Raw genomic sequence first — 18,301 nt, forward strand, 5'->3', positions numbered from 1 at the left:
GTTCCCCATTAGCTTTTTCCAAAGCACAAGCTATTCTTTCTGTGGTCCACACAAAAACATAAAACACTATAAGTAACAAAACACTGATAGACAAGTACAGTCACGCACATTTTAAATACGATATACAAACAATACAACTAAAGAATAGTGTGTGTTAGAGTGTGATAGTGTGTCTGTGTGTGTTTTGTGTGTGTGTCATTTCACAGTCTCTTTTGTGCCATGTTGTTTAAAAAACAAAAAGGTAATTTTGCTGTTTTGTTTCTGAAAACTTGTTGCAAATGACAGTCACCCATGATTCACCAGATTATACACTGCTCAAAAAAAATAAAGGGAACACTTAAACAACACAATGTAACTCCAAGTCAATCACACTTCTGTGAAATCAAACTGTCCACTTAGGAAGCAACACTGATTGATAATAAATTTCACATGCTGTTGTGCAAATGGAATAGACAACAGGTGGAAATTATAGGCAATTAGCAAGACACCCCCAATAAAGGAGTGGTTCTGCAGGTGGTGACCACAGACCACTTCTCAGTTCCTATGCTTCCTGGCTGATGTTTTGGTCACTTTTGAATGCTGGTGGTGCTTTTACTCTAGTGGTAGCATGAGACGGAGTCTACAACCCACACAAGTGGCTCAGGTTGTGCAGCTCATCCAGGATGGCACATCAATGCGAGCTGTGGCAAGAAGGTTTACTGTGTCTGTCAGCGTAGTGTCCAGAGCATGGAGGCGCTACCAGGAGACAGGCCAGTATATCAGGAGGCCGTAGGAGGGCAACAACCCAGCAGCAGGACCGCTACCTCCGCCTTTGTGCAAGGAGGAGCACGAGGAACACTGCCAGAGCCCTGCAAAATGACCTCCAGCAGGCCACAAATGTGCATGTGTCTGCTCAAACGGTCAGAAACAGACTCCATGAGGGTGGTATGAGGGCCCAACATTCACAGGTGGGGGTTGTGCTTACAGCCCAACACCGTGCAGGATGTTTGGCATTTGCCAGAGAACACCAAGATTGACAAATTCGCCACTGGCGCCCTGTGCTCTTCACAGATGAAAGCAGGTTCACACTGAGCACATGTGACAGAGTCTGGAGACGCCGTGGAGAACGTTCTGCTGCCTGCAACATCCTCCAGCATGATCGGTTTGGCGGTGGGTCAGTCATGGTGTGGGGTGGCATTTCTTTGGGGGGCCGCACAGCCCTCCATGTGCTCGCCAGAGGTAGCCTGACTGCCATTAGGTACCGAGATGAGATCCTCAGACCCCTTGTGAGACCATATGCTGGTGCGGTTGGCCCTGGGTTCCTCCTAATGCAAGACAATGCTAGACCTCATGTGGCTGGAGTGTGTCAGCAGTTCCTGCAAGAGGAAGGCATTGGTGCTATGGACTGGCCCGCCCGTTCCCCAGACCTGAATCCAATTGAGCACATCTGGGACATAATGTCTCGCTCCATCCACCAACGCCACGCTGCACCACAGACTGTCCAGGAGTTGGCGGATGCTTTAGTCCAGGTCTGGGAGGAGATCCCTCAGGAGACCATCCGCCACCTCATCAGGAGCATGCCCCAGGCGTTGTAGGGAGGTCATACAGGCACGTGGAGGCCACAAACACTACTGAGCCTCATTTTGACTTGTTTTGAGGACATTACATCAAAGTTGGGTCAGCCTGTAGTGTGGTTTTCCACTTTAATTTTGAGTGTGACTCCAAATCCAGACCTCCATGGGTTGATAAATTGGAATTCCATTGATTATTTTTGTGTGATTTTGTTGTCAGCACATTCAACTATGTAAAGAAAAAAGTATTTAATAAGATTATTTCATTTATTCAGATCTAGGATGTGTTATTTTAGTGTTCCCTTTATTTTTTTGAGCAGTATATTTTGAAAGGGGACGCAAAGTACTTTAAGCATATGTTTCGTTTGTCTTCTCCGTCTCCTCTAACCGAAGCTAATTGTATGGATTTTTTTTCTATTAATAATGTAGAATTAACAGCCGTACAGAAAGACTCATGTGAAGGCGAAATTACAGAGGAGGAACTTCTTGATGCAATTAAAGCCTTTAAATTTGGGAAAACTCCAGGGCTGGATGGCGTACGAGTTGAGATATACCAAACCTTTTTTTGAAATACTCAGAGGATCGTTATTAGCATGTTTTAACCACTCCTATGTAAATGGTAGATTATCAGACACTCAACAAGAAGGTCTGATTTCATTATTACTGAAACAGGTGTTGTTACACTTCAGCGTTGTGATGCAAAAATTCTAGCAAAATGTATAGCGCATAGAATTAAAAAGGTATTGTTGGGCATTATTCATTCTAATCAGACAGGTTTTTTACATGCGCGATACATTGGAGATAATGTAAGGCAAGTACTGGAAACAATAGAACACTATGACAAAGATCATTTGTCTAACCTCTCTGGATTACAACCAAATTATGATATGTGTACTATATTACGTATTGATCACAATTTTTAAAAAGCTTTTACATGGTTACCAATTGAACGACATCTATTGCAAGGTAAATCAATGTTAAAGTTTACATAGCTGGCCATATATGGATGTTAAAATGTACTTTATGTGTTGGTTATGTAGGCTTCTTCTAACCCATCACTTTCTACTACATATAATAATATGATTAAATTATATCTTTACATTTAGAATCAAAGTCTATCAGAATTCCAGTCATTACAATGAATGTTATACCTCTTGATCTTCAAGAATAGGACTTGGAAACATGGAAGTATAGATTAGCCAAATTGTTTTACCCAAAACTAAGCACTTATTAGCCAGCACTATTCTGTTGTTTATGATTTTGTTGTTATGGAGGACTGATTGGGCTCAGTGATTCAAGTTGAAAAATAAATGCTGCGCTCATGGACTGACATGCTTTGAGCACTACTGAAAAGTGCTGTTTACATGTGAAAAATGAATGCCATATGCTGCATTTGCTATTGGCCTATTGTTTATCTTTTTGTCGGTGACACTTTGATATCTTGATAATATGCAGCTGTTTAAAGGGCAAATCCAAAGATGAAACAATAACAAAACGGCCTCTGTTTTGGTAAAAAGCTGAGGAATGGGCCTGGAGAAATGTAGCCACTCTCAGATTAAGACAGAGCTATGAATGCAATTACTGACCATCCATGATTTAAAAATTGTTTTGACCATGTTATGAGGCTATACAGTGTTTGTTTACATTTACAATGTTTACAAACATTGGAAAAAAACAAGCTTATATTTTTGGTTCTCATGGAGTGTGACAGTTGAACTAAGCTCATGAGGCATTTATAATTTATATTCTTCAAGAATCAATGGATATATACACTACCGTTCAAAGGTTTGGGGGGCACTTAGAAATGTCCTTGTTTTGGAAAGAAAATTTAAAAAAAATGTCCCCATTAAAATAACATAAAATTGATCAGAAATACAGTGTAGCCATGTTGTAAATGACTATTGTAGCTGAAAATACCTACAGTTGAAGGCGGAACTTTACATACACCTTAGCCAAATACATTTAAACTCAGTTTTTCACAATTACTGACATTTAATCATAGTAAGAATTCCCTGTCTTAGGTCAGTTAGGGTCACCGCTTTATTTTAAGAATGTGAAATGTCAGAATAATAGTAGAGAGAATGAGTTATTTCAACTTGAATTTTTTTCATCACATTCCCAGTAGGTCAGAAGTTTACATACACTCAATTAGTATTTGGTAGCATTGCCTTTAAATTGTTTGACTTGGGTCAAATGTTTCGGGTAGCCTCCCACAAGCTTCCCACAATAAGTTGGGTGAATTTTGGCCCATTCCTCCTGACAGAGCTGGTGTAACTGAGTCAGGTTTGTAGGCCTCTTTGCTCGCACACGCTTTTTCAGTTCTGCCCACAAATTGAGGTCATGGCTTTGTGATGGCCACTCCAATACTTTGACTTTGTTGTCCTTAAGCAATTTTGCCACAACTTTGAAAGTATGCTTGGGGTCATTGCCCATTTGGAAGACCCATTTGCGACCAAGCTTTAACTTCCGACTGATGCCCTTGAGATGTTGCTTCAATATATCCACGTAATTTTCCTACCTCATGATGCCATCTATTTTGTGAAGTGGACCAGTCCCTCCTGCAGTAAAGCACCCCCACAACATGATGCTCCCAAGGATGAACCAGACTTGTGGAGGTCTACAGACTTGTGGAGGTCTTGGCTGATTTCTTTTGATTTTTCCATGATGTCAAGCAAACAGGCACTGAGTTTGAAGGTAGGCCTTGAAATACATCCACAGGTACACCTTCAATTGACTCAAATTATGTCAATTAGCCTATCAGAAGCTTGTAAAGCCATGACATCATTTTCGGGATATATATATATATATATGTGTGTATATATGTGTATATATATATGTGGGTATATATATATGTGTGTATGTGTATATATATATATATAGATATATATATACACATATATATATATATATATATATGTACATTTACATTTAAGTCATTTAGCAGACGCTCTTATCCGACTTACAAATTGGTGCATTCACCTTATGATATCCAGTGGAACAACCACTTTACAATAGTGCATCTAAATCTTTTAAGGGGGGGGGGGGGGGTTAGAATGATTACTTTATCCTATCCTAGGTATTCCTTAAAGAGGTGGGGTTTCAGGTGTCTCCGGAAGGTGGTGATTGACTCCGCTGTCCTGGCGTCGTGAGGGAGCTTGTTCCACCATTGGGGTGCCAGAGCAGCGAACAGTTTTGACTGGGCTGAGCGGGAACTGTGCTTCCTCAGAAGTAGGGGGGCCAGCAGGCCAGAGGTGGATGAACGCAGTGCCCTTGTTTGGGTGTAGGGCCTGATCAGAGCCTGAAGGTATGGAGGTGCCGTTCCCTTCACAGCTCCGTAGGCAATCACCATGGTCTTGTAGCGGATGCGAGCTTCAACTGGAAGCCAGTGGAGAGAGCGGAGGAGCGGGGTGACGTGAGAGAACTTGGGAAGGTTGAACACCAGACGGGCTGCGGCGTTCTGGATGAGTTGTAGGGGTTTAATGGCACAGGCAGGGAGCCCAGCCAACAGCGAGTTGCAGTAATCCAGACGGGAGATGACAAGTGCCTGGATTAGGACCTGCGCCGCTTCCTGTGTGAGGCAGGGTCGTACTCTGCGAATGTTGTAGAGCATGAACCTACAGGATCGGGTCACCGCCTTGATGTTAGTGGAGAACGACAGGGTGTTGTCCAGGATCACGCCAAGGTTCTTAGCACTCTGGGAGGAGGACACAAGGGAGTTGTCAACCGTGATGGCGAGATCATGGAACGGGCAGTCCTTCCCCGGGAGGAAGAGCAGCTCCGTCTTGCCGAGGTTCAGCTTGAGGTGGTGATCCGTCATCCACACTGATATGTCTGACAGACATGCAGAGATGCGATTCGCCGCCTGGTTATCAGAAGGGGGAAAGGAGAAGATTAATTGTGTGTCGTCTGCATAGCAATGATAGGAGAGACCATGTGAGGATATGACAGAGCCAAGTGACTTGGTGTATAGCGAGAATAGGAGAGGGCCTAGAACAGAGCCCTGGGGGACACCAGTGGTGAGAGCGCATGGTGCGGAGACAGATTCTCGCCACGCCACCTGGTAGGAGCGACCTGTCAGGTAGGACGCAATCCAAGCGTGGGCCGCGCCGGAGATGCCCAACTCTGAGAGGGTGGAGAGGAGGATCTGATGGTTCACAGTATCAAAGGCAGCAGATAGGTCTAGAAGGATGAGAGCAGAGGAGAGAGAGTTAGCTTTAGCAGTGCGGAGAGCCTCCGTGACACAGAGAAGAGCAGTCTCAGTTGAATGCCCAGTCTTGAAACCTGACTGATTAGGATCAAGAAGGTCATTCTGAGAGGGATAGCAGGAGAGCTGGCCAGGGACGGCACGTTCAAGAGTTTTGGAGAGAAAAGAAAGAAGGGATACTGGTCTGTAGTTGTTGACATCGGAGGGATCGAGTGTAGGTTTTTTCAGAAGGGGTGCAACTCTCGCTCTCTTGAAGACGGAAGGGACGTAGCCAGCGGTCAAGGATGAGTTGATGAGCGAGGTGAGGAAGGGGAGAAGGTCTCCGGAAATGGTCTGGAGAAGAGAGGAGGGGATAGGGTCAAGTGGGCAGGTTGTTGGGCGGCCGGCCGTCACAAGACGCGAGATTTCATCTGGAGAGAGAGGGGAGAAAGAGGTCAAAGCACAGGGTAGGGCAGTGTGAGCAGGACCAGCGGTGTCGTTTGACTTAGCAAACGAGGATCGGATATCGTCAACCTTCTTTTCAAAATGGTTGACGAAGTCATCCGCAGAGAGGGAGGAGGGGGGGAGGAGGATTCAGGAGGGAGGAGAAGGTAGCAAAGAGCTTCCTAGGGTTAGAGGCAGATGCTTGGAATTTAGAGTGGTAGAAAATGGCTTTAGCAGCAGAGACAGAAGAGGAGAATGTAGAGAGGAGGGAGTGAAAGGATGCCAGGTCCGCAGGGAGGCGAGTTTTCCTCCATTTCCGCTCGGCTGCCCGGAGCCCTGTTCTGTGAGCTCGTAGTGAGTCGTCGAGCCACGGAGCAGGAGGGGAGGACCGAGCCGGCCTGGAGGATAGGGGACAGAGAAAATCAAAGGATGCAGAAAGGGAGGAGAGGAGGGTTGAGGAGGCAGAATCAGGAGATAGGTTGGAGAAGGTTTGAGCAGAGGGAAGAGATGATAGGATGGAAGAGGAGAGAGTAGCGGGAGAGAGAGAGCGAAGGTTGGGACGGCGCAATACCATCCGAGTAGGGGCAGAGTGAGAAGTGTTGGATGAGAGCAAGAGGGAAAAGGATACAAGGTAGTGGTCGGAGATTTGGAGGGGAGTTGCAATGAGATTAGTGGAAGAACAGCATCTAGTAAAGATGAGGTCAAGCGTATTGCCTGCCTTGTGAGTAGGGGGGGAAGGTGAGAGGGTGAGGTCAAAAGAGGAGAGGAGTGGAAAGAAGGAGGCAGAGAGGAATGAGTCAAAGGTAGACGTGGGGAGGTTAAAGTCACCCAGAACTGTGAGAGGTGAGCCATCCTCAGGAAAGGAACTTATCAAGGCGTCAAGCTCATTGATGAACTCTCCAAGGGAACCTGGAGGGCGATAAATGATAAGGATGTTAAGCTTGAAAGGGCTGGTAACTGTGACAGCATGGAATTCAAATGAGGAGATAGACAGATGGGTCAGGGGAGAAAGAGAGAATGTCCACTTGGGAGAGATGAGGATTCCAGTGCCATCACCCCGCTGGCTCGATGCTCTAGGGGTATGCGAGAACACGTGGGCAGACGAGGAGAGAGCAGTAGGAGTAGCAGTGTTATCTGTGGTAATCCATGTTTCCGTCAGCGCCAGGAAGTCTAGGGACTGGAGGGTAGCATAGGCTGAGATGAACTCAGCCTTGTTGGCTGCAGACCGGCAGTTCCAGAGGCTGCCGGAGACCTGGTACTCCACGTGGGTCGTGCGCGCTGGGACCACCAGGTTAGAGTGGCAGCGGCCACGCGGTGTGAAGCGTTTGTATGGCCTGTGCAGAGAGGAGAGAACAGGGATAGACAGACACATAGTTGACAAGCTACAGAAGTGTTGTTTCTTGTATTATTGTCTCTTGTGTCTTTAGAGAACTGTTTCACTTTGATATCCTTTTTCTTCTGTCCTGATTTTCTCTTTCTTTTCTTCTGTTAACTAGATATTCTTTGTTGTTCTTCGTTAGCTAGCTAGCTTCTTCCAAAAGAGTCCCTAGCAACTGCTTAGCAACTGGTAAACAATTCAGCTAGCTAAGATAACTACAATTTTATGAAAAATAGTTATTTTTCAAAAGCCTATCTTCTTTGTTTGTTGCTTGTTTTTTCTCCTATTCAGTCTTGCAGTTTTCTTTTGCTTTTTTCCGATGTACTTCACTCTAAAAACCATGTAAATTTCAATATTTGTAGGAGCTCATTTTTCAGCTGCTGCTGCTCAAATTGGAGTTCCGGAACCTATATGTGTGTATATATATATATATATGTATGTATGTATGTATGTATGTATGTATGTATGTATGTATGTATGTATGTATGTATGTATGTATATTTTATGTATGTGTATATATATATATATATATATATATATATATATATATATATATATATATATATATATACATATACACATACACATACACACACACACACAGTTGAAGTCGGAAGTATGTATGTGTATGTGTATATGTATATATATATATATATATATATATATATATATATATATATATATATATATACACATACATAAAATATACATACATACATACATACATACATACATACATACATACATACATACATACATACATATGGAGGTAGCAACTTTTAAGTCTATCAAAAGTGTGCAAGTTTCCATTTGGTGTCCATTAGACCTATGGATTCTTTTTTGATCAGCATCAATTAGATTGAGCTATAAAATCCCCACTTTATTCTTGGAAAAGCTTGGATCTGCACTATGCAGCTGATGCAAGAGCACATTTTTCACTGGCTCTCTACTGGTTTCAAAAACAATGATTGATAGTCAACTTAACTTCTTGAATTCAACCATTATTGTGTTCAAATACACATTTAGATTTATTTTCAATAATAAGTGATATCTGTATCGCCGTAGACTAAACCACTGCTGTCATCCTTACCTCCAAGCGTTTATTCAAGTTGGATAATCTTTGGATGCCTACAGCAGTTGCACCATTGGAAGACATAGCTTGGACTGTAGCCTACAAAAGCCTATTCCTGCTCTTTTCCTGCGATCCATCAAACACATTTGGTGTGTCATCATAGTGGTCTCTGACTTGTGGTCAGACTCGCTCAGGTGGAACAAACCTAAATTTGCGCCTTTTTTCAATCCTGATTTGAATGTCATTGAGAAAACAGAGAAGTGTCAAATATTATTTTTTCGCAAACATCCTTTCTGAATTTAAAAGTAATCCTCGAAGTAATCATCTAGTTTTTCAAAAGTATCTGTAATCTGAATACAATCTTTTTGCTGGTAACGTTAAGGATTACAGTTACCGGTTTTTGTAATCCCTTACATGTAACGGATGACATGTAATTACATGTCATCCGTTACTCCCCAACCCTGTTGATGGGTTAGAATCGATTTTCCCACTCTGCAACACTAACTTGACTAAATTCAAAAGAGCAATTCTTCTCTTTAATTGTTACTGTATATCTTTTATACACAAATATGATGGTTCTACTAGTGTAATTGTCATTGAAATGATTGGCAATATCTGAAGGTTTTGTTATAAAGGATCCCATCAACTTTTCTACCCATAATATAATTGAATGTACTCCAAAGTTCTTTTCCATTGTGTTTTGTCGTTTATCTTGGTTTGGTAATATAATTTCATATTTTTGTTAAATTTAGTCACAAAATGTCTCAACGGACAGTAAAATGTCTCAATTGATTGTTTGCCAACTCTTTTACATAATTTCTTCAAACCATACAATTTTTCAATTAATTTTCAATCCAGGGGGCTCAAACATTTCTCTTAACAGGTGCATGCTTGTCAACAATTGGCATTACTAATTTTATTAAAACTTCCAGTGCTGTATCTGGATTCAATTCCTCGAAAAACATCAGACCAACATACATTTTTTACATCTTCAACAAAAGAGTCCTGAGAGAACATTTTGTAAGATCTCTTATAAATTACTTTAGGCCCAACCTTTAGCACTTTGGCTTTCCTTGTTATTGCCACAATGTTCACAATGGTCACTATGTGTGTGTGTGTGTGCGTGCGTGTGTTTTTAAACTTTCTTTCCATTGAACATGCCATACAAATAAAGGCATTTTAATTCATTTTATGAAGAGTACCTTGGTCCTCCTTTCTTTTTGGTGCGTGTGTGACGTTGGGCTGAAGCTACTGACTCAGAAGCTTGGCTCTCTCACTCCTCCCAAGCTTTTGGGAGGGAGCGTGGACATTGAGCTTGTCGTAGCAGATGTAGGAAATGTCCTCACGCTCTATGGCAGCTGGGATAGGTTAGCTGGGATAGGTTATTTCTGCCTCTTGCACACATCTTCAGTCCTCTTTGAGGAAGATGTTGGTTCCTCTCAAGTTTTTGGCAATCTCCAGAACAGCCATTTTGTCCTCGAACCTTAGGAACTTGACCACTATCGGCCTGAGTCTGTCACATTTGGTCACACAAAGGTAACCTACTGGTCACAGTAAAAAGGTCTGTTTTGATTGATGTTTGATTTGTTGACTAGCTATGTGAATTCAGTGACGGTGACTTTCAAGGGCCTTATCTGAGGAAATCTTGGATCAGCTAAAAGATTTTACACCGATTTTTTTTTTTTTAATATACAGTTGAAGTCGGAAGTTTTACATACACTTACGTAGCTAAACTAAGGATTTCAGTAGGATCATACATTTTATTAACGCAACTATTATTAGCGTACTGCAGCAATATTATGCCTACTATATAGACACCATTGGAGGCTGCTCAGGGGAGGACGGCTCATAATAATGGCTGGACTTGTTTCAATTTTACCTTTATTTAACTAGACAAGTCAGTTAAGAGCAAATTCTTGTTTACAATAGCGGCCTAGCCCAGCCAAACCCTAACAATGCTGGGCCAATTGTGCACAGCCCTATGGGACTCCCAATCACAGCCAGTTGTGATACAGCCTGGAATCAAACCACGGTCTGTAGTGACGCCTCTAGCACTGAGATGCGGTAGTGCCTTAGACCGCTGCACCACTCGGGAGCCCCTGGAATGGTGTTGAATGGCTGGAATGTTATCATACGCATCACTCCATTCCAGCCATTATTATGAGCCAACCTCCCCTTAGCAGCCTCCACTGACAGACACAGAGAGGGAGTTGACTATTCTCATAACTGGGTCGTTCCACAAAAATAGTTCCTTTTGCGTCCCTTTTGATATTTTAATTAGAAGTTGTCCACCAATATTGAATTTCAAAGGCTTGTTATAATAAATGAAGTTATAATAAATGAAGTGCCCTATAATATGGACCACACTGAGTGTTTTTTTATATGAGTAAAGGCTTGCTAAAATTCAACATTTTGACATGTCACTCCGTCAACCCTTGTATCACTTTAGGAAGATTTTAACCCACTTAATCCCCAAATGTATCCAAGTTCACCCTCATCGTGAAGCCCTAGTTATTTTTGTTGCTTTGACAAAGTCATTTCTGAAGATAATTATTTATTGAATGTGATTAATGATTCATTTACGTCTGTCCCTCATTTTAAGGTCAACCCTGTTACGTGAACTGAGCTATCATTTTAATATGGTGAAACTATTCCTTTTAAAATATTTTAACATCTAATAGTAAAATCATAGAGGAGAAGCAGGTCAGCTGGTTCTACTCTTTTTGGACATTTTCTGGTGTTTTGTGGTGGGAAACTGAGTGGGTCGATTATCAAATGTCAACCCTGTTACCCATAGATAGACAGGCTGGAATTGTTTTTATAATTTCACATTTTTTGCGAAGCTTGATTCAATTGCCACTCTGTCGTACACAGCAAGCTTCCATTCCCCCTGTCACAAGTAGATTTATGGCTGATTTACGAAGAAATCGTCAACCCTGTTACTTTATTTGGCACTTAATAGGCACATTACTATGGTCATTTTTTAAAATTATTTAACCTCTTATGAAGTTGAACATGTGCTCTTTATGACAGAATGTTAAAATGAAGTGTTTTCAACCAGGCACTGAAAAGGAACACTGACTCACCCTGTATTCTGGTAAGAACTAGTCTACAGGCTGCACCTACAAAATGATGCACTCTGGCAGGAGAGCTCTAGAACCTTTTACAGACCTCCTCTTCTATCTCGTGGTGATTGTTCTGAATTGCAGGCAAAGTTTTTTTCTATGTAAAATAATAGTGTTTGAGTGTGCTTTAATGTACTGTTAAAACCATGCATCAAACTTTACACACAAACTACTTAAAGTTGCCCATGATTATTACAACGATACATTTTTGGGTCTCATTTTATATGGATCGTCCGGATTTTCCATCTGTAGATGGTCATACTATCAACAAACTACACGTTGCTAAGCAACTGCTTGCTAAGGTGACGGCTAGGTTTTGAATTAGGGTAAGGGTTAATGTTTAGGGTTAGGGTAAGGGTTAATGTTTAGGGTTAGGGTAAGGGTTAATGTTTAGGGTTAGGGTAAGGGTTAATGTTTAGGGTTAGGATAAGGGTTAATGTTTAGGGTAAGGGTTAATGTTTAGGGTTAGGGTAAGGGTTAATGTTTAGGGTAAGGGTTAATGTTTAGGGTAAGGGTTAATGTTTCTGGTTAGGATAAGGGTTAATGTTTATGGTTAGGATAAGGGTTAATGTTTAGGGTTAGGGTAAGGGTTAATGTTTAGGGTTAGGATAAGTGTTAAGTTTAGGGTTAGAGCTAGGGTTAGTACATAGTTAGTTGAAATGTTACTGATAGTCTGTTGAGGATGTACAGATGGACTATCCAAATAAAGTGTTACCCATTTTTGTGGTCATATGACTCCCACTACTTGACTAACATGTGAGTCACGTGTAGGCAACGTGACAAATTCTTTGACAGTGAAAACACTCTGAAAAGCTTCTCAAATGATTGGCTGAAAATGTTACGCAATCACTGCTTGTTTTGTTAGCAGTTCAACAAATCAATCTCAAGATCAGTCTGTCTGTCAGGTGACAGGTCAGAGATAAACATGGCTTATAAAAGGCTATATTTTCCTGTGTCTCCCTCTGCACACTCACTCACAAACACACACACATACACACAGAGTAGTTAAACAAGACAACATTGCAATATGAGTGCATCAGCCATCTTTATTCACCGTTTCTTACATGCTACACCACCTAACAGTCGACAGTCAGAATGAACGTGCTCTGTACAAAGCATCAGGTGTTCAAGGTGACAGTTGTCTTCCCCTAGAGCCCTTCATTAAGTACAGAATGGATTCAAACAATCGTTCAATCTTTTCTGTTTACCCACCTCTCATTCTAGATGGTTTCTTTTGCTAGTTGAAAAGTGTTCCCGATATTTTGCTAGTTGAAAAGTGTTCACTCTTTTGTTTTGCTAGTTCACAAAGAATGCATTATACATATGTGTGCAACATTGCCAAACTAAAATAACTCAGTGACGGTAACTAAACACACGTCCTCACAGCTGTAAGCAATGGATACTGACGTTTTGAAAGCTTTATCTACGAAAAACACTACTGCTCTAAAACACCTGAGAGTTAATTCAATTGCAAAAACAAAATGTTAGTGAGACCCCCAATTTTTTGAGGCCTAACAACAAAAAAATCTGAACTATCAATAATGTATTTTAACCAAATTGGTTTTGCTAACGCTGAGTATAACAACTTTGGTTCAGATCTCTCTCTCCCAGCCATCATGCCAGTTTGTTCAGCATAGGCAACTACTACTACATACTCCTTCCGAAGCTCTCGATATTTAGAACTTTAGTGGGTGGTCATATTATAAGTCCCTCCCTTTCCCCTCTCTCCAGCCGGACGTCAGACAGATGCCACTAGAGCGTAGTTTCTGCGCCTGCCTTCATTGTGGATGGAGGGAGCAAAACGGAGCAGGAGAAACGTTAACATAATCACCCCACACACTCCTGGGAGGGTGACACCAACGCACTGACAGAGAAAGAGATGGTGGAGGACACCTACCTTGCTGTCTTACCATCGCTATGGTCACATCTCAAATGCCATCCTTTTCCCCATATCGTAATGGGTTTAGGCTTGGCATTCACCTACCACACCCAATGGGTGTCCTACCATCTCTCTCTGTCAGGTGTGGCTTCACGATCCCAGGGTAATACTAGTTGGTAAGATGTTATAAGAGCGCTTCGCCCCGGTGTTTGTCTAACAGATGTTAATCTGAGGCCTATAAGGTATAGCAAGGTAACTGTCACAGAGCCATGGCCCTGCTTACAGCTGCCCTCACCCTCAGCTCTCAACACCCAGGGGTCAGGCTCACATGACTGGCTGAGGCTGCTGTCAGTCAGCGGGGGACGAGCGTCACTGTCAGGTCTCCCTGAGGCCCATCAGTCCCTGTCACTGTCAGGAGGCGGGCAGCGCCTCATCACAGTGTCAGAGTCCGATTGGCTCGTTGCTCTCCCCATCGCCAAACAGCCTCCGTCAGTGTCAGCATCAGCTGGCCTTGGATGAGGGACTTAGATCAGACCCCTCCTTCCACTGTCAGCTGTGCTCCGCCTTTCACCTCGACATCCCTTTCACTCAGGGATTCTGCATAATATGGCCTCGCTGGCCTTCCTGGGGCATCTGGCCCAGTTGCACCGCCTGCTGACCCATATGCTCCTGACCAACGTGCAACTGGCCCTGGGCCTGGCCGTGTTGGAGCCCCTCAGTGTCATGTTGGTGCTGCTGCTGCCGCTCTGCCCCATGATCACGACCGTGACCGCGCCCCATCCCCCTCTCACCATGGTGATCGTGACCATGGCGGTTGCCATTGTGACCATGGCGGTTGTCATTGTGACCGTGGCCATGGTGATGATGGCCGTGTCCACCATGAGTTGTCTCCCTTCCGGTGACTGGCTTCTCCTCTCCCTCAGGCTTCGCCTCTACTGTCCTGTTGCACTCTGCTGGGATCTCCTGGCTCTGTGTGGGGGAAAAGAGGAGGGGTCTCGGTTTGTTTTCCATAACTCAGAGCTAATTCTCACATACAAACACAGACACGCCCAGTGTGTGTGTGTGTGTGTGTGTCTGTGTCTGTGTGTGTGTGTGTGTGTGTGTACCTCATACGAGCAGTCACCACAGATGCGTGTGCAGTATGTCTTCTTGATGGCGTTCTCTACATAGGGAGTACCCAGGATGGAGTAGGGCAGGGAGATATGGTAGGTCAGACGACCACACCTGGGCAAGAGAGAGAGAGAGAAGAGAGAGAGAAGGATAATTGTTAGGGGAACAGACAGCATGATGAGCATGGTTTGTATTTCTGAGTAGACTGACCGCAGACAGACAGAGAGACCACAGTCTGGAGCTGACCTGTCATAGACGAGGAAGTCATCCTTCTCTCCAGCCAGGGTCTGCCACACGTCGTCCTGTTTGGGCTGTTGTTTGTATAGCGTGATGTTCTCAGACAGTTTCTGCCTCAGCAGGGTGTGTAGGCGCTGGGCCTGCTCCCCCTGGTGGTTCACCACCATATAGGTCACATTCTCCAGACCCTGACCCTCCAGCTTCAGGCGCAGCCCATCCAATCTGCTCAGAGGAACACAACAGGGAAGTGAAACATGAGGATAAGGAGAGATGGTCAAAAGAAATCACGAAATAACAAAAAGAACAGGCATAACAACAACCACACTCCACTATGGGTAGGAAAGTGGCTGAGGGTCCAAAATGGAACGGAGCCCTATCTGGTCCACTTACAAGGATGCCTGCACCAAGCAGAACAATCAGCTGGCCTGGAGGAGGGCCACCACCGTGACCTGGCCCATGACCTCCTTCATAGGCTCCACCTCCCCAATGCTCCAACCAGGTGGCGGCTTACAGCGGGTCCCCTCCCCCTCACTCTCTGTTCCGCCCCCAGGGAGCAGGCAGAGAGCCAGGAGCAGGCTTAGTCCCGCCCACATCACGGTGCTGCACCGCAGGCTTGATCTGCTGAGGGGGTGCATGAGATATATATATATAAAGCGATAAAGCAAGTCAGGTAAGAGTCTGCTCAGGTAATGAGGACAGGGTTTGTAGAGTAGTTCAATGCTATGTCACAATTTTCTATCTGTGTCCCAATACTGTGCCTGGTAGTAGATAGTTGGACACAAGATAGTTAAAGATCAACTCAATTTTGGCTTGTGTCCCAATCTTCCTAAATTTCGTCTCTTTCCCTCAGTCATTCCCTTATCAGACTTATTAATTAAAAGCAATGCTGCCTGGAAATCAGTTCTTTATCAATGGCATTAAAAAAGAGACAAAGAAAGGGATACATTTTTTGAAGTATTTATTTGCTGTCATGAAAGAAATGAGGAATTAGTATGAAATGTTTTACATTTCTCGACTTTTATTATAGGGATAGATATTGTTGTTTTTGTTCATTTAGAAATTCTATTGCACAACCAAAGGCGTACTGATGAACGGCAGAAAAATAAAGGTTCGGTGTGGGTGGTTAAGTGCAGAAAGTTCTCTCTTTCTCTCTCTGCATATTCATATTTTAGAAACACACAATTGCCAATCAACTGGAAATGATCAAATACAGCGTATATGCCATATGGAGACAACACAAGCAAAATAACAAAGCTAAAGGAATAGCAAAACACTTTGTCTCAATTTGTTCAAGTGATCGGGCATCACAGGTTATATACATCAAAAAGAGAATTACGCTCTGTCTTATCAACATGCACAAAAAGTTAGGAAATTATTTTGCGGTCACTTACTGTCTAGTAAAAAGTCCCTCAGTCAGCTCAGCTCGGTCTAGCAGTAGCTTCTGGAAGAACAACAACCCTCAACTCTCTCTGCTCCCCCTTTTATGCTAGCAGTGTTGTTTTCCTGCCTGCCTGAAAGGAGGACAAAGTTCAACAAGGGGTCTGTGCAGATTCCTGCACGACAGCAGTTTAATAAGTCACTCTTTTGTAATACCATCATACTGTAGTTAGTAGTTAATAGTTTATGGTCATCACATTTTAACTGAAAAGTGTTTATGAAGGGAGTACACAGAACACATGGAAAGTAATCTCGGGCCACCAGCCAGCTCTCTGTCTGTTGAATGTTCTGGTTTCACAGCGCCTCCGAACCGGACTTGATTGGAAGTCAAGTTAAAGCACGAGCAATTCGAGCGTGTGAAAGGGTTACATGGAAAGAAAGTGAACTCTCTCATGGACAGCTTTATAGTTGTCTGTTGTCTGCCATTGCACTAGGAAAATAAAGACACGACTAAAACGTAATTGCCCAATATTTTCCCCTTAATTCGATTTTTTCACTACTGCATGATCACCTCTGTCTCATTCATTGGCCTGAAACAGAATGGTTAAACAGAACATTCTGACTCTTTTTTTCTCTTAAGGGGAAAAGTGAAAAAAGGGAGTGAGGGGAGGGAGTGGGGGTTGGCCAGTGTCCAGCACGTTACGCAGGCCAACACAAATACATTGGCTGATTGCCTAACTGGACACAGACACAAAACAGAGAACTCTAACACAGAGGAGAAAGAGTTTGTTTGTGTGTGTGTGTGTGTGGTGTGTGTGTGTGTGTGTGTGTGTGTGTGTGTGTGTGTGTGTGTGTGTGTGTGTGTGTGTGTGTGTGTGTGTGTGTGTGTGTGTGTGTGTGTGTGTGTGTGTGTGTGTGTGTGTTTGTATGTGTGTGTGTTTGTATGTGTATTAAAGTGAGGGGAGTACACCGGTAACATGGAAAGTAACATGCATGGACTTGCTGCCCGTGAAGGCTACACTGTGTTGTAAATAAATGCAAGACAAACCCCAAAGTTGTCCTATGAGCTGTCTGGCAGCATGCACAGAGAAAGGCAATGATGAAGAGGTTTTAGTAACCAAAAGGCTTATCACAGTGACCTAAAAATAATAATTTCTGTAGTGTTTGAGAGATAAGTAGCATATTATTACACACACCTGGTTAAAATAGTATGCACATGTTCAGTGCGTGATATTGGAAATATGTATCTGATTGGATGCGTATAGTTTTATTGGTAGGCCCTCATTGGTTGTTTGCCAAGGTATTCTAGTGTGCTTCCTTTGAGCAGGTTCAGATGGATTCAGCTTGAAACCGGCTATGTTGTACCCGCTGTCATGTTGGAAATAAACCTCTTTGGGACGTTAATGCTTTATACTGTTGAGTTTCTCTTTGCAATAACTAAAAATAACCCTGCTTCCTTTAACCACTTAACTGAGGAACTCAATTTAACCTTGCGTAATACTCTAGATGCAGTCGCACCCCTTAAAACAAAAAACATTTGTCATAAGAAACTAGCTCCCTGGTATACACAAAATACCCGAGCTCTGAAGCAAGCTTCCAGAAAATTGGAACGGAAATGGCGCCACACCAAACTGGAAGTCTTCCGACTAGCTTGGAAAGACATTACCGATCCTATCAACTTAATTGAGGAAAATAAGAACAATCCTAAATGTATTTTTGATACTGTTGCAAAGTTAACTAAAAAGCAGCATTCCCCAAGAGAGGATGGCTTTCACTTCAGCAGTGATAAATTCATGAACTTCTTTGACAAAAAGATCATGATCATTAGAAAGCAAATTACGGACTCCTCTTTAAATCTGTGCATTCCTCCAAAGCTCAGTTGTCCTGAGTCTGCACAACACTGCCAGGACCTAGGATCAAGGGAGATACTCAAGGTTTTTAATACT

General features: G+C 43.1%; 1 protein-coding gene across 2 annotated transcripts; it reads right to left on the reverse strand.

Annotated features, from left to right (window-relative positions):
- Positions 1 to 12,778: 12,778 nt before the first annotated feature.
- On the reverse strand, positions 12,779 to 16,495 carry selenop (selenoprotein P). 2 transcript variants are annotated; one of them, XM_014171135.3, is made up of 5 exons: positions 16,370 to 16,495; positions 15,369 to 15,599; positions 14,988 to 15,200; positions 14,738 to 14,855; positions 12,779 to 14,600 (listed from the first exon to the last, which is right to left on the reverse strand). In XM_014171135.3, exons 2-5 carry the CDS (start codon positions 15,569 to 15,571, stop codon positions 13,929 to 13,931), a joined length of 1,206 nt encoding a protein of 401 aa, XP_014026610.1. In that variant the 5' UTR covers positions 15,572 to 15,599; positions 16,370 to 16,495; the 3' UTR covers positions 12,779 to 13,928. The 2 variants fall into 2 exon arrangements, with proteins under 2 accessions (XP_014026610.1, XP_014026611.1); XM_014171136.2 differs by having other exon boundaries at positions 15,369 to 15,596; positions 16,370 to 16,482.
- Between the last annotated feature and the right edge of the window lie 1,806 nt (positions 16,496 to 18,301).

The sequence above is a fragment of the Salmo salar genome, chromosome 24 (assembly GCF_965601325.2).
Source record: "Salmo salar chromosome 24, fSalSal1, whole genome shotgun sequence".
Classification (NCBI taxonomy): Eukaryota; Metazoa; Chordata; class Actinopteri; order Salmoniformes; family Salmonidae; genus Salmo; species Salmo salar.